The sequence below is a fragment of the Lithobates pipiens genome, unplaced genomic scaffold (genome assembly GCF_037356315.1).
Source record: "Lithobates pipiens isolate NorthernLeopardFrog02 unplaced genomic scaffold, aLitPip1_a1.2 Scaffold_8, whole genome shotgun sequence".
In the NCBI taxonomy this organism is placed as follows: domain Eukaryota; kingdom Metazoa; phylum Chordata; class Amphibia; order Anura; family Ranidae; genus Lithobates; species Lithobates pipiens.
The window spans coordinates 127,285,629-127,301,307 of record NW_027507903.1 but is presented as its reverse complement, the minus strand read 5'-3'; the positions used below and the strand labels follow the sequence as shown (position 1 = coordinate 127,301,307).

General features: G+C 41.7%; 1 protein-coding gene and 1 long non-coding RNA gene across 3 annotated transcripts in view; one reads left to right on the top strand and one right to left on the bottom strand.

The window, feature by feature from the left end:
- The window catches only part of GOLGB1 (golgin B1), an 89,693-nt gene extending 77,619 nt beyond the window's left edge, over positions 1-12,074 (top strand). For both annotated transcript variants that reach the window (XM_077471017.1, XM_077471016.1), the window contains exons 15-16: positions 5,027-5,120; positions 7,736-12,074. In XM_077471017.1, coding sequence (XP_077327143.1) covers positions 5,027-5,120; positions 7,736-7,867 — 226 coding nt within the window. In that variant the 3' untranslated portion in view covers positions 7,868-12,074. The remainder of the gene's footprint in view (positions 1-5,026; positions 5,121-7,735) is intronic.
- Positions 1-15,679, bottom strand: part of LOC143962110 (uncharacterized) — a 767,356-nt gene that overhangs the window by 627,380 nt on the left and 124,297 nt on the right. The gene's annotated exons all lie outside the window — the stretch shown is intronic.

Genomic DNA, 15,679 nt, shown 5'->3' with positions numbered 1-15,679 from the left:
TAAGGGTATTTACTTGTTGTGGGGTGCCCCAGTGATTGTAACAATCAGTCAAGCTAGCTAGAGGCTGTGCGGTGACCACAGGGGGGCGTTTTGGGCTAGAAGTGGTTGTTTGCAAAGAGTATATTTTTTTCTTAATGGATGGTTCACGCACGAGGTTGCGCCATTGTGCATCGTGGTTTGCCATGGCGCACGTGCGCTGGCCAAAGTGCACAAGTGTTCGCAGCTGTTTGGCGCCCATGGCACACGCGGCTTCACCATAGTCGTTGTGCGCACACAGAGCCGTGCATGCACCGTAGCTTGATCTTGGTGTTCGAAGATTTGCGTCATCTGCTAATACACCTGCATTTATTCACTGGAACCCACGCACGTACATGCACATGCATGTGTGGAACGTCCCAGGTCACAGCCAGCTTATTTAAGTGGAGTATGGCAGACATGCAGTGCTTCCAGGGGACCAGACATTTTCATCAATTTCTCCTTACCCGGTTCACGTAAGTCACCAGGTGTTGCTTGGCAGTCTAATGTGCTTAGCAGGACTGTTGCATAGGGGCTTGGTAAGTCCTATTAAAAAGGGTCTTCCTTCTGGGGTGTGTAAATACTAAACCCAAGTACTTCCTTTTTGTGGCTTGCAATGTCTTTAAAAAAGAGGAACGGGACTTACACTACAGGGATTACACTACACTACATCTAAGTCATCAGTAGCTCCTGAGGAGCCTAGTCTAAACCCTAGTGTTTTATTCCCTGAAAGACCAGAGGCTTCTGGGCAATCTGAGGCTCTGCGCCTGTCTGGTATTGTGTCTATGGTCAACGCTGCTACTTCAGCCTTTCTCACCAGGGATGATCTGCCCTCAGACAGGTTAGATGACAGGATTTCTGACACGATTGCCTCTATCTCACAAGGTAAGAAGCATGACAGATCCCCCTCCCCGAGCCTCCTATCTTAGAGCAGGAATGGATTGAGGATGGGGAAGCGCTAAATGGCAAGGATTCTGTGGAGGGCCTGGCAGATGAGTCTGCTTCTGAGAAATCTGGGCCAGAAGATGTCCAGTTGGTATCAGCCTCTCAGTCGCAGAGGCTTTTGATGCAGGCTCTTGCCGAGATGGTTCGTTCTGCCTTTAAATTGCCTCCTGTAGATGTTTCTGAGCCCCCCTGGTCCTCTTTGGGGTCAGACCGCACAGGCATTCCCCTTGCACCCACTGTTGAAACAGGCAGTGTATGCTGACAGGATTTTCGTTCCTCCCAAGAGGTTTTCCCTTTTATATCCCATGGAGGAAAAGTTTGTTAAGAAATGGAGCAGCCGTAGATGTGGCAGACTCTTCCTTAACCACTTCAGCCCCCGGAAGGATTTACCCCCTTCCTGACCAGAGAATTTTTTTCTCGGCACTGCGTCGCTTTAGCTGACAATTGCGCGGTCACGCAAAATTGTAACCAAACAAAATTGACGTCCTTTTTTCCCCACAACGAAACCTTTCTGGTGGTATTTGATCACCTCTGCAATTTTTATTTTTTGCTAAGCAAAAACTAAATTTAAGAAAAAAAAGTTTTTTTCTTTTTTCTTTTGTTTCTGCTATACAATTTTGTAAAAAAGTACATTTTCTCCTTCACAGATGGGCACCGATTAGGCGGCACTGATGCTCACTCATAGGTGGCACTGAAGGGCTGGCCTGATTGCACTGATAGGCATCACTGATGGCACTGGCAGGCATTGTTGGCAGCTGCCTTGGGTACTGATTGGCAGCTGCCTGGGCACTGATAGGTATATCCCTGGTGGTCTAGGGTGGCATATCTGGTGGGTGTCCTTTTATGGTATATAGTATAGTAGTGAAACTAATAAATATTAATAAAAAGCAAATGAATATCAAATCCAAAATGCATAACATTAAATTATAAAAGATAATCTGTGCAGTTCATAAAAAATCGCAGAGAATGGGAAAATGCTATGCACATAAAAAAATCCTCATGAGAGGTCAAGACTCTACAACATCAATGAATCAGTCCTTCATGTAACCCCATCCGATTCTTATACGTGGGACTTCAAATATATGCGGTAGTATGGAAATGTGATACTTGACGTCCAAATTCCACCAATAGCAAACTTCAAACTTAAGAACTGGTCAGCCAAGCTTCCTTGTAAGACGTTATTGGCAGGGTTCCCCTTTAATGCGGAACGTTTTGATTGGTAATGATTTGTACAAATATATCCAAAGAATTTCCAGAGGGAAGAGCTCTCTAAATCCTGTGAAGAGAAGGGCCAGGGATCCCTCGTTTAAAACCTCCGGGACCACTTCCTCAGGTGTCTCATCGCCAAGGCAGTTCCCCTGCCAACAAGACACCAGAGCCAAGGTCAAGCTGCAGGGCCAGAAGAAAACCTGGGTCCACAACTCTTCTAAACCCGGCACCAGGCCCTCCTTTTGAGGGGACACCCCCACTCTATCGGGTGGGAGGGAGGCTGCTGCATTTTGTGGACATTTGGAAAACCGTAGTTCAGGGCGAGTGGGTCATCTGGACTTTATCCCACGGTTACAAGCTTGAATTGCAGGGGATTCCCCCTCAGAGGTTTCTAAGATCCAGCATTCCCTCGGATCCTCCAAAGAGAAACTTATTGTTTCAGGCATGAGATCATTTAGTGCATCATGTAGTGATTATACAGGTTCCTGTAGCCGAATGGGGCACGGGGTTTTATTCAAACCTGTTCACGGTTCAAAAACCAAAGGGGGACACGGATCGGCATCTATTATTCCAGTCCTTTCGAATGGCTTCTGTCCACGCAGTAGTAGCTTGGAGGGGCTCACAGCTCAGGGGAGATGGTCAAGGGCAGAACAAAGCCCTGCCCATCAACATCCTGGAGTTGTGGAGTGGAGCTTCAGGATTGCCCTATCAAGGTTCAGTCCGACAATGCCACTGCAGTAGCCTATATAAACCATCAGGGCAGTACCAAGAGTCATTCAGCTCAGAAAGAGGTGAACCACATGCTAGCCTGGACAGAGGGACGTGTGCCAGTTCTATTGGCGGTTCATATCCCGGAATAGAGAACTGGAAGGCAGATTATCTCAGCCTCCAGCAGATCTGCCTGGTGGAATGGTCGGGTGTTCCAGAAAATTTGCCAGCATTGTGGATGGCCTGATGTCGATCTATTGGCATCCAGGTTCAACAACAATTACATCAGTTTGTGTCCCGAACAAGGGTTCCTCTGGCAACCGCAGCAGATGCTCTGGTAGTTCCATGGAGCCAGTACTCCCTAGTTTATGCTTTCCCCGAATCCCTCTCCTTCCACATTTGTTGCGCAGGATTTGGAGAGAAGGGGGTTCCAGTCATTCTGGTGGCACCAGCCTGGCCCAGAAGGCCCTGGTTCCCAGAGATTGGCAATATACGGGCCATGGATGCTTCCTCACCACCACAATCTACTGTCTCAGGGTCCTATATTTCACCCCAATTTACAGTCTCTAAATTTGCATGGCTATTGAAGCCAGGGTGCTGAAGGATCGTGGCATCTCGGAACCAGTGGTGTCTACCCTAGTGAATGCTAGGAAAGCGGTCACTAGGAAGATCTATCATAAGGTCTGGAAGATTTGTATTGCTTGGTGATTGGGAGAATTCTCTCTTTTCTACAGTCGGCTGTGGAAATCAGATTTTGTCCGAGTACAATCAGAGGTCAGATTTTGGCCCTGTCAGTATTCTTCCAAAGGCCTTTAGCTGCCCATTCGTTGGTCCGAACCTTTTTGCAGGGGGCAACACATTTGCTTACCTCCCATTAGGTCACCTATGTGTCCTTGGGACCTTAAATTTTGGTGCTGTCTGTGTTACAGAAACAACCATTTGAACCTATCAAGGTAATGCCATTAGTCTTGCTGTCACACAAGCTAGCCTTCCTGATGGCCATCACCTCGGCTAGACGGGTGTCGGAATTGGTGGGCTTCTCATATAGGGAACCATACCTAATTCTTCACCACAACAAGGTGGTGTTGCATCCTATTCCATCCTTCTTGCCAAAGGTGGTGTCGGCCTTTCATTTAAATCGGGACACTATTTTTTGTCTTTTTTCTCTCAGCCTCATTCGGCGGAAGAGAGACAACTGCATTCCTTGGACGTTGTCTGTGCAGTCAGAGTTTATTTGATCTGTGGAGATCTGAGGATCGCATTCTGTTTTTGTTTTATCAGAAGGACCCAAGAAGGGGCAGTCAGTTTCCAAAGCTTCCATTGCCAATTGGGTCTGCCAGTTGGTCATTCAGGCTTATGGTCTGAAACACAAGGCTCCTCCCTTTAGGGTGATAGCTCATTCTGCCAGGTATGTAGGAACCTCTTGGGCTTTTCGCCAACGGGTATCTGTGGCTCAGATTTGTAATGCTGCTACCTGGCCTTTAGTGCATACGTTCACAAGATTTTATCAGGTAGATGTTGGAGCAGCCAAAGATTCGGCTTTTGGCCATAGTGTACTACAGACTGCCGTTTTTAAAGTCTGATGGCTATTTCTGTTTGACAGAGTGTCCCCCCCCCCCCTCAAAGCTATTGCTCTGGGACATCCCAGTAGGTAATGAATATCAGCCTAACTTTGTGTCCTGTGATGCATGATAAAGAAAACATGATTTTTTTGTCATACCTGTAAAATCCTTTTCTTTGAATATATCACAGGACACAGAGGTCCTTCCCCTCTTTTCAGGATTTAGTGCTTGCTACAAAACTGAAGTACTTCCTGTATGGGAGGGGTTATATAGGGGCGAACTTCCTGTCTAAGACTTTGTCTACCAATGTCCATTCACCTTGAGATGGTGTATAACCCAGTAGGTAATGGGTATTAGCCTAACTCTGTGCCCTGTGTGTAATCAAAGAAAATGATTTTACAGGTAAGTATTACAAAAAAAAATGTTTTTTTCTTTTTTGTGTGTGTGTGTGTGTGTTCGTAAGCGATGGATGCTTTCTTATTATATCTGATAAAAACACAGCCCAATGTTTTCGCTGTTGTGGTTTGCAGTGAGCGAAATGTAGTTGAATTGAGGGTATAATATGTTTTTTTGTTTTTCCTATGTAGATTGAGTTCACAGGATTGGTCAGTCCATGAGAAACCTGTTGCAGCACATGAGATGTCATTGCTAATCGAGCCACATGATGTACCAAATGTTAAGGTGAACAAGCCAAATTTTGCTTTTAAACAGCTTGCCCAGATAAAGGTTTATTATAGTTTTCTGTTACCGTTGTATTATTTGTACTTTGTGTTGTTATCAGACATTCTCCAGCTCCACTGCAACGTCTTATTTCTGCTTCTAAAAAAATATTACGTTTGGCTGGCTAAATAGTTTAATTACTTTTGTTATTTACCTGGAACAGATATGTCAACACGTGAGGATAGATACATGAAACATGCCATTATTGCTTTTTTTTTTTTCCATAATGGTGCATTCTCTGGGGCTTCATGCTGATCCAGACTTTCCTAACAAGAGAATCTCTGACCTGAGCAATGTAATATTTTGTATGTGCAGAGATTTTCTTTAAAGAAGAATTGTAGGTATGGATATTTTGACATAGTGACATTGGTCCAGCTTGGAGCATTGTAGTTCTACTATATACCAGGGGTCTCTAAATTTTTTTAAACAAAGGGCCAGTTTACTGCCCTTCAAAATTTAGGGGGTCTGAACTGTGGCCAGTAGGAGTAGAAAATGTCCTGGCTTCAGTGGTAGTAAACAATGTCATAGACTTGGTGGTCAGAAAGAGTAAAATAATGATATCATTGGTGTCAGTGGGAAGAATAGTGCCCTATTTCTGGTGTCAGTGGGACAAATATTACATTGTTAAAGTCAGTGGGAGGGCTAGTGCACCATCTTTGGTGGAATAGTGCCTAGTATCACTGAAAAAAATAGTGTCCTAAGGGCTGGATAAAGGCAAGCAAAAGGGCTACATCTGGCCTGTGGGCTGCATTTGGACCCTGTCATATGCCATACCTGTGGGGTCCCCTAGGAAGCTGAAAATCACTGTAATCAGTAGTCACCATGTCAGTGAGCAGCGGCTGCAGTGGAGAGGAGGCAGTGCCGACAATGACTTTGATATGGGGGCCTATGAATGATGTCACAGCTCTTGGAATTCCCCACTGTTGTCGAGCATTCATTCCTCTCCCCTGCAGCCACCGCTTACTGAAGCAGAGCTGACTAAAAAAAGAAAAGTATACTCCTCTTTTTTTACACAGGTTAGGTAACAGGAGAGGGGAGGGGACCTTAAGCATACTTAGTGTTAGGCTAGAATTCTATTTTAAAATCAAAGTATACAACTAAGAGATTATGTTTAAAGGATAAATTCACCTTTAACAAAAAAAAAAAAATGCACATTTTTTTGCTGGTAAAATAATGTGCATTTACTGTTGAAGTAAACTGTTGTTTGTTTTAGGAGCCTGGATCACCAGTGATCAGCAGGTTGCTGGTGCCATGCAGGTCTCCTGCAGATTGTCAGTGTAAGCTGTCTGCCCATACATTGTATAGGCAGGAAGTTTTACATTGACAGAATTAATGAATTACCACAGTGCTTGACAGCGCAGTGGTAGTTCATTGAAGACTACTAGCCAACAGCTGCAAAGGCTGTTAGTTCTTGTAGTTCATTGATTCACAGGGATCTGTGACTCAATGATGCGGCCCTGCTCTTTGAATTGTGGCAGTGAGTACGGGGAGAAGATCCCCAGCTCACTGCTACAAGGAGGAGGAGGAAGAGCTGTCTGATGCTGAACATGTTACATAATTTGGGTGTAACATGTTCAGAAAGGTGAACTTATCCCCTAAGACACTAATATGCACTATGAGGAGTTAGGAGATAGTGTTGGGCAGATAAGACTGCAGATCAATGAAACTTCAGACCCAAATAAAAAAAATAAAAAAAAACAAACGAAGCAAATCTGAATCTTTCATAAATTGAGTTGTATGGAGTTGTGTTATATTATCTTAAAGTGGAATTCCACCTGTTTTTTGAATGTCCAATTACTGTCATGCCCATCTTGAATTCTGTAATAAATGGCAATACATTTTTTTTTTTCTTGTTTGTAAATGCCTTTTTACTCTTTTGCTGCAGCCACCTAGCTGATTACGTCACTAGGTGATTTGTAAGTGCTCTTGGGATAGCAGCATCCTGTATCCCAGGAGTCCTTGCAAATCCCCTAGTGATGAAATCTCGTGTTATTTCCAGACTGGAAATGACGTAAACGGGAGAACTGGGATGTCATGATTGACAGGTTGCTATAGCAATGTGACAGGAACTTCCACCATTGCTATGGCAACCTGTCAAGAAGAGAGAGAGCCGCTTAGGGGCCTCACTGCGCAGGCACCAGATCAGGAGGTGCAAGCTGGGTAGCCAGCTGCATCGAATCCTGAAAATCAAGAGAAGAGGGCATCAGATGCCCACAGATGACATGGAACCTGCCTGCTTCCAAGATCTGGTTTGTCCTCAAATATTTTAACACAAACTACTGGGACTACACACATGGCATGTTCTAAATGCTGCTAAATATGTTTAAACAAGTACGGAGGAGTATTTTTAAAGAAAATAAAAAGTATTGGGGGGGGGGGGGGGGCTGGAACTCCACTTTAAGTCTGAATATACTGCATAAAGCCAAGCAAGATTCTTGCTCTAAATTCTTTTGTCCCAAATGATTTTAAAACCTTTCATTGTCTCACTAAAAACTATGTTTCGTTCCCAAACATACATGCACCCAGTACCTCTCTCCAACAATCTTGCAATCATTCTATGTAATTTTTCATTTCAGGCAAGAAGCTCACCACTGAAAAGACTACTGCGACTTGTGTTCTGCTCTCGCACCAAAACACCCCTGCTGGCTTCATTGTATCTATTACTTATTCATGCACTACTGTTCTTATGCTTAACTGGGCATCTGTAAGAACATATGCTTTTACCCCGAAAGGGATGACATTGGAGTTGAAGAGCACCATTCCAGTCCTCATGCTGAATATAATTGGGAAATGAGTTGAAGCCATGACTAGCACCAAGAGATCCCTATTCTTATCTTGGTTGTGTCTTCACTGAAAGTGTGGAACGGCATCATATCTTGTACTCAGGGCTCCAGCACTATATATGAAGATGATGTCAGCAACATCACTGGATGCAACACACTGCTTTCTAAAAAGTCTGCATTTTTTTAAAAGCTTTTCAACTCCTTTGACTGATGGCAAACAATAGACATCTAACCCAGTTCACCTTTGTTGCCTTTTCCACAACTCTTAGGCTGGTTTAGTTCTCTCTGTGATCTCAGAAATAATGTTTATTCTATAGAAATCTGTCCTCTATTTGATTGTGCTAAATTGGGAGGGAGAGGTTGTGTAAACCTGTAAATCTGTTTAATAAGAATGTTGCATATTTATATATTACCAGTTACTGTTTTCTCTTTCTAAAAGAACCTTTTTGAAAGAGTTCGTATTTATTATTGCTAATGCACAGTATTGTTTGTGCGCATTTGTAATGTTTCATTCCTGTACGTGTAGGTTTCCCTAAAAATGCTGTTTGATTTTTTTTTTCTTGTGTTTTTTTTTTTTGCTTTTGTGTAATTTGCACAGAATTTTCTCATATCATCATGACTTTCTGCATCAGGAACTTACAGAACCATGTAGATGACAAAGCCCAGTAAATGTGTTGATTGGCTTTTATCACCTTTTAGGGAGCCTAAAGCTGGCCCTACCCTATGTAACCGGATTGTAAAATCTCTGTACAAAAACAAACTTTGTAATATGAGGACAAACCTAAGAAATCCTTTCAATTTCTACGAAATCAGGCAGGCCCTTGCACTGCATAGTTGTAGTAGAACAATTAGATTTGTACAGTGTATAGTCGGCTTTACATCTATGGATATCCAGGCTTAATTTTTCAAATGGGGGAACTAAAGGAATACTGTATGGAACAGGCTCTAGATTTTTTTTTTTTTTTTTTTTCTAATGACTCTAGGTAATTATCCAAATAAAAACTCAGAACAATTAAGGCCTCCACTGGCGAAAGTAAAGTGACTCAAGCCTAGCTCCATGTTTCATTGCACTTTAAATAGTCGTTTTCGATCAAGCTGGTTCAAACTTATGATTTCCTTCACCAAGAAATGCAGCGGCTGTCAGAGCTGTATGAACTTTACTTTATGTAGGCTCAAAATACAGTATACAGCGCTGTGTTTCGGCAGCAGGACGGGTACTTTGACAAAATCAAGTAGAGCTGAGCGCTGCTCAGCCATTCATAGGAACATTTGTATTTTCATATGAATGTAAGGATTCCTCTGATTGGCTGAGGGCAGGTAGATGATGTCTCGATCTCTGCCTCAGGCAATCCGAGGAACCTTTGTATTCATTCGTACCTGTCACACTGCTGGAATATAGAGCTACACGATTCTGGCCAAAATGAGAATCATGATTTTTTTTTTTTTGCTTAGGTTAAAAAGATCGTTATTCTCTCTCTATTCTCGTGGCATAAAATCTTTCGCATTATACGAAAAAAATTGGGCTAACTTTACTGGTTAGTTTTCTTTTTCTTTTTTTTTTTTATTAAATTGTAATTTTTCTTTTCCAAAAAATTGCATTTGAATGACTGCTGCGCAAATACAACGTGACATAAAATATTGCAACAACCACCATTTTATTCTCTAGGGTCTCTACTAAAAAGTGTATATTTCCAAATGTATTGGGACACCTGCCTTTACACACACGTGAACTTTAATGGCATCCCAGTCTTAGTACGTAGGGTTCATTATTGAATTGACCCATCCTTTGCAGCTATAACAGCTTCAATCCTTCTGGGAAGGCTGTCCACAAGGTTTAGGAGTGTGTCTGTGGGAATGTTTGACTATTATTCCAGAAGCACATTTGTGAGGTCAGGCACTGATGTGGACAAGAAGGCCTGGCTCAAAGTCGCTGCTCTAATTCATCTCAAAGGTGTTCTGTCAGGTTTAGGTCAGAATTCTGTGCAGGCCAGTCATGTTCCTCCACCCCAAACTCTGCATTGGTGCACAGTTATTTTGGAACAGGAAGAGGCCATCCCCAAACTGTTATCACAAAGTTAGGAGCATAAAGTTGTCCAAAATGTCTTGGTATGCTGACGCCTTAAGAGTTCCCTTCACTGGAACTAAGGGACCAAGCTCAACCCCTGAAAAACAACCGCACGCCATAATCCCCCCTCCACGAAAATTTTTTGGACCAGTGCACAAAGCAAGGTCCATAAAGACATGGATAAGTGAGTTTGGGTTGGAGGAACTTGACTGGCCTGCACACAGTCCTGACCTCAACCCTATAGAATACCTTTGTGAAGAATTAGAGAGGAGACTGCAAGCCAGGCCTTCTGTCCAACATCAGTGCCTAACTTCAAAAATGCGCTTCTGGAAGAATGATTAAACATTCCCATAGACACACTCCTAAACCCTGTGGGCAGCCTTCTCCAAAGGGTTGAGGCTGTTCTTGCTGCAAAGGGTGGGCCAACTCAATATTGAACCTCATGGACTCACTGGGATGCCATTAAAGTTCATGTGTGTGTGTGTGTAAAGGCAAGTGTCCCTACTCTTGGTAATTTAGCGTGTTTGTATGTATGTATATGTATATACACACTATATCGTTTCTGGTCTTCCTGATGTACTGAGATAAAATGTCTCATTGTTAATTCTATTAATTCTACATCTTGTTTAAATGATGATTATTTCTGTTTGGCAAGTAATCAGTGTTATCATCTGAGTGTTTGTGAATGATTACCTTTTTAAACCACTTCAGTATGATTCCCCCAGTTTATCAAAGTGATGAAAGCACATTCCATGGTGAACATTTTTTTGAAAGCTGTCAGACATTTCCCCCCAGTCTTGTTAGAAAAGATTTAAATTAAACGACCAAAATGAAGAAGGATATAGTAAAAAGTCAGCAAAATTGCACTGACATCCAGAACACCAATTTGAATATCCAGCCTGACACATTGAAATAAGCCGCATGAGTTAACCGAGGGGATTTTAGGCAATGTCAGGAAGATGATCTGCCAGTACCTCTTTTTTTAATGAGTTTGCTTTCTAAAATTTGAAGTTTTTTTGCTCTATTTTGCTGTGCTAGGCTCCTTATTACTCTGATTCCAAAAGGTAATTACTAGCTTCTGAATGAGAACCTTCTTGAAAAAGCCATTCACTAGGTGTTGTTATGACTGTAATTCATAATACCTGTAAAATAGTATATTTTAGGCATTAGGTTACATTCGCCAAGACAGCCCCCCAAGATAAGGATCCTTATTTTTTTATTTGACAGTTCTTTTCAGCCAGTTAGATGTAAAAAATAGACACATGGCTCAAATTAAGCTTCTTATCCTCGTGGTAAAGTTTTGCAGACTGATCCTTTTTTGCCTCAGTCTCTATTCACACAGGATAAGGCGTACCAGGATATCCTGAAAACCAATATGCCTTGTAAAGCACTACATTGTCTATAGCTATAGGACTGACAGCCATCATAACCCACAGAGATGTATAGATGTAGTTGGCTGTAAGAGTACAGTTGGGGAGGCCAACATTAAGCCATGGTGTTGTATTTGGGCAGGTTTTCTGTATGCCTCAAGCATAATTGAAGGGCCAAAGCCGCACCGGTTATATACAGTTCTGGTTACTAAATGCAGTTATATAAAAAAAAATGTCTAGTGGGAATGTATGTCAAGAATGCATGGTGTAGCAGCTATTCTACCATGCCAGGAAGAAATTGTTATTCACCTATAATTCCAATATATATACACACACCAATCGTATGTACATCTGTGGCGTTTACATATAAAAAACACAAGCAATTGGTCATTTTTCTCATAAGAACCAATAATTCATGTTTAATCGGGCTCGTTTTTAATTATGAATTATAAAACAATCAACCTGGCTGGTTATTGTAGAATATCACTCTCCTCCTTTCTTTTTTTTTTTTTTTTTTTTTTTTTTATAAATAAGCCAAAGTGTATGCATTTGTATTTTCATTCCATTATCTAAGGGACACTTGTCTTCTGTCTCATGATTAGAAACTGTATCACACCAGGTTTCTGATTACCTCTGTGATGACAGGGCAATGTTGATATACATTTTAATTACAAATAAAAGTATTTTTTTTAATAAACCAGATTTGTTTGCTTTTTTTTTTTTTTTTTTTTTTTTTTTTTTAGTTTCCGACTAATATGTACATTTAATGAATATAAAGCATTTTGGGCCTTGCTTACTATACACTGCCTTTGGACACGTACTGTATGAAAAAGCTAGTATACTATTGATCAGCACTGAGTGCTTTTTAGCTGACTTGGCCATTCTATGAAACATTTACTTAGTGTTATCCGCTAACAATGAATTATTAAATAGAGAAGTGCCCTCCTAACGTCTCTTTCAACTTTTTGCTCGGGTACCTAAAAGGTTTCAGCCACAGGTAACAGATGGCTTTCATTGTCCGGCCACCATCACATCAGGTAATGGCTGGTTGTGCAAATAGTCACAAATCGCTGTGGCCGCCGACAGCCTATCAATGCAGTGCAGTCTCACAGCTAACCACTCTCAGCTGTCAAACCCAGGAACATATATTTGTAGATATCTGCCACTGAAATTCGCACTGTGGCAAAACACCTGTGCGAATGTACCCGAATACATTTATTTTCTACGATTGCCTGTGTCAGCCAGTGGCCATATTGCAGCATTTTCCTGATTTGATATACTGTATTTCAGCAAATGCTGCATTATGGCCACTAGATGGAGCTGATGATCATAAGAAATCAATTTAAAAGGCAAATTTCAGAAATTATTTGTGATGGCTGTGTGAATGCTTGAAACATCAATAAGGATTTATTTAAATTTTTTTAATTTATAGCTTCGTAAGGGTGGAGCTTGATCCAAACAGGATTATCATTCAGGTATACCTAGCACAGTGCCTTCTATAACCTTTACCCTGCTCTTTGTGCCCCTCCCAAAAAGAGGTGAGATCTGGAGAATATCACTGTTGACGTTTCTGGAGACTTTTGGTGCAATTCAGGAAATCAGCTGCAAGTGTTGCAATATACAAGCATTACATAATGATCTCGCTTTCCTGAAATGAACATATGTGCTTCAAGAAACCCTGCCCACTTTTACACGATCTGCATGTATAAGAATCTTCATGGCTGAATTTTGACAGCTCCTTTCTCCCTGCAAGCAGTTACATTACTTGACAGTTTCACACTGAGCAGATCTTACAAGCCTCACGATCTGCTCAATGTGATACTGTCTCACAGGCAGCAGGGGCTACTCACTGCTCTGATGCAGCATTTCATGGCAGCCCAGGCAGATCTTGGGATACTAACAAACACAGGGTGATTAGGGTGTGCCCAGGCACACTCGGCACACACCGTGCGCACGCCTATGTCCATGCTTGTAACTGCCCCCACCGCCACACCAATAATCCCAGATTGTCCCCTGTGTCCTCCCCGAGTCCTCCTCTGGTCCCCCCTCATTGTGGATCTGTCGGGATGGAGAGCGGAGGAAGGAGTCAGTAAATCTGTCATTACCAGCTCCTTCCTTTTCCGAATGCATGGATTTTGTGATCACGGACTCTGTCCATTCATAACTGTGAGGGACTGGGGAATCTCTGTCCTCAGTCCCTTCCCTGTCTCAAAAAGCATTGTAAAAAAATACATATAAATAGTACAAAATAATAAAAATATATATATTGTAAAAAATAAAATAAAAATAATCTACTGACAGTCCATGCCTCATCAATGCCACCTGTCAGTGCCCTTCAGTGCTGCATATTAGTGCCACTGTCACATGACAGAAAAAAAATGGTATCGGCCAGTACTGGGGGGGGGGGGGGGGGGGAGAATCAGTACTTGTACTCTGTCTTAAAAAAGTGGTATCGGTGCAACCCTACTTACTGTAAATTTATTTTCCTGGCTCCAATCCACGGCAGCATACATGCGGTTGTATGCTGCCATGTTGGCACCAGGAAAACAAAAAATTGTATCAAATACTTACTGTAATTGTCCTTTTCTGGCGCCAGTCAGTGGCTGCCTTCTACCACATGTATACAGCCATGTTGGCGCCAGGAAATTGACTTTCACTTAATATACACTGGTGGTGAATCAATCACTGTCATTTAAGACACAACCTTTCTTAGTTCATCTTCATGGCAGCATACAGTGGGTTGTAGCTCCACCCCTGCAGTCCCATAGGACTAGTTAACTTTACACTATGACTCATTCCTTTCTTATGCCATTCTTTGTAAATATCCCCAATTAAGGAAAGGTGAGTATACAGTTTTTTTTTTTCCATTTTTCTGTAACATTATGATAACATATGATGGGGATTAACTTGCAACAGCAGTAAGTTGCTCATAACAAGACAACATTTATCAAAATGAATCATCAAACAGTTGAATCAGAAGGTGGTTATTGCTCTACTTGTAAAACTCAACAGTTCCTATACAGGCTAGATCAATTTTGTAGTGAGAAATAAAGATATTTGCTGGTGACCACGTTGTCTCCTTATTTATTATTTGTAGTGGAATGTAACGAGAGATAATGACATTGACATCGCCTGGGTGGAGTGACCATCCAGATCTTCAGTTATTGGAAAACTTTGAGAGACCTAAGAATTTTCAGTAGCTTTAATGGCCCAATAAGAAACCGTTCTTACTGACACTTCAGAAGATAATGCTTCAAAAGTTGACCCTCAGCCAGAGGATCAAAGATGCCTTCAAAAATTGTGAAATAAAGATCAACAATCTCTTATTTAAGATAAAAAAAAAACGAGGTGACATTGGGTAAAGACTCTGTCACTGTCCTTAGGATTACGCTGTATTGATAGAACATCAAGTTGGGTTTGCGCCAGCCAACAGCTGTTCTGCCACTTTTATTGCTGAAGCTATAACTATCAGGAACAACATTTTTACTATATCATTCAATAGACACATAGTACTGGTGGGGTGAAAGGGACTGTTCATTAACCTCCCTGGCGGTATGATTAGTTCTGGTTTTAGGTGCTGAAAGCAGTACAATTATTTTGCATGGAAATTTGGCGTTTTATATTGTAGTCCTGTAATTCTTAGGAATAACTCTCTTAAATCTGTTCAAACCAGAGTCTAGCAGACATCCCGGGTATGATAAAGTTTATAATATAATAAATAATAAAAATTATTCAATAATGTAATCAAATCCATAAACACTGAAATTTGCTAATTTGCAGAATTGTCGCTGTCATTCAATTTAGTGTTTGATGACGAATTTCCCCACAAATTACTATCGCTCAATTCTGCAAGTGATTATAATTTATTATCGCTGTTTTCTAGTTGGTCTAAAATCACTTTTGACATAAAGGGACACTTTTTGGTTGCTATGGACAATCTCCAAATTCCAGGCAGAAAAAAACAGTATTTATAATATAAAAGTGCATGCAGGGCACTGCACAGACCACTTGGGACAAAGGGTGTGTGTAATTTTTTTTTATACAGTACTGTAATCTGTAAGATTACAGTACTGTGTGTGTTTTTACTTTTTGGAATTTGGGGCCGATCTCCGCTCCCGTGCCCCGTAACTTTGCAGGGAACGGAGCTTGGCGGCATTTGGGCACTGTGAATCGAGCGGAGGACAGTTCAATCACACAGCGTGGAGGACATCACTGGATCCAGAGGACAAGGTAAGTAACCTCTCCCTGTATCCAGCGATGCGATCCCGAGTCTGGCTCGGGGTTACCGCTTGTGGAACTAAA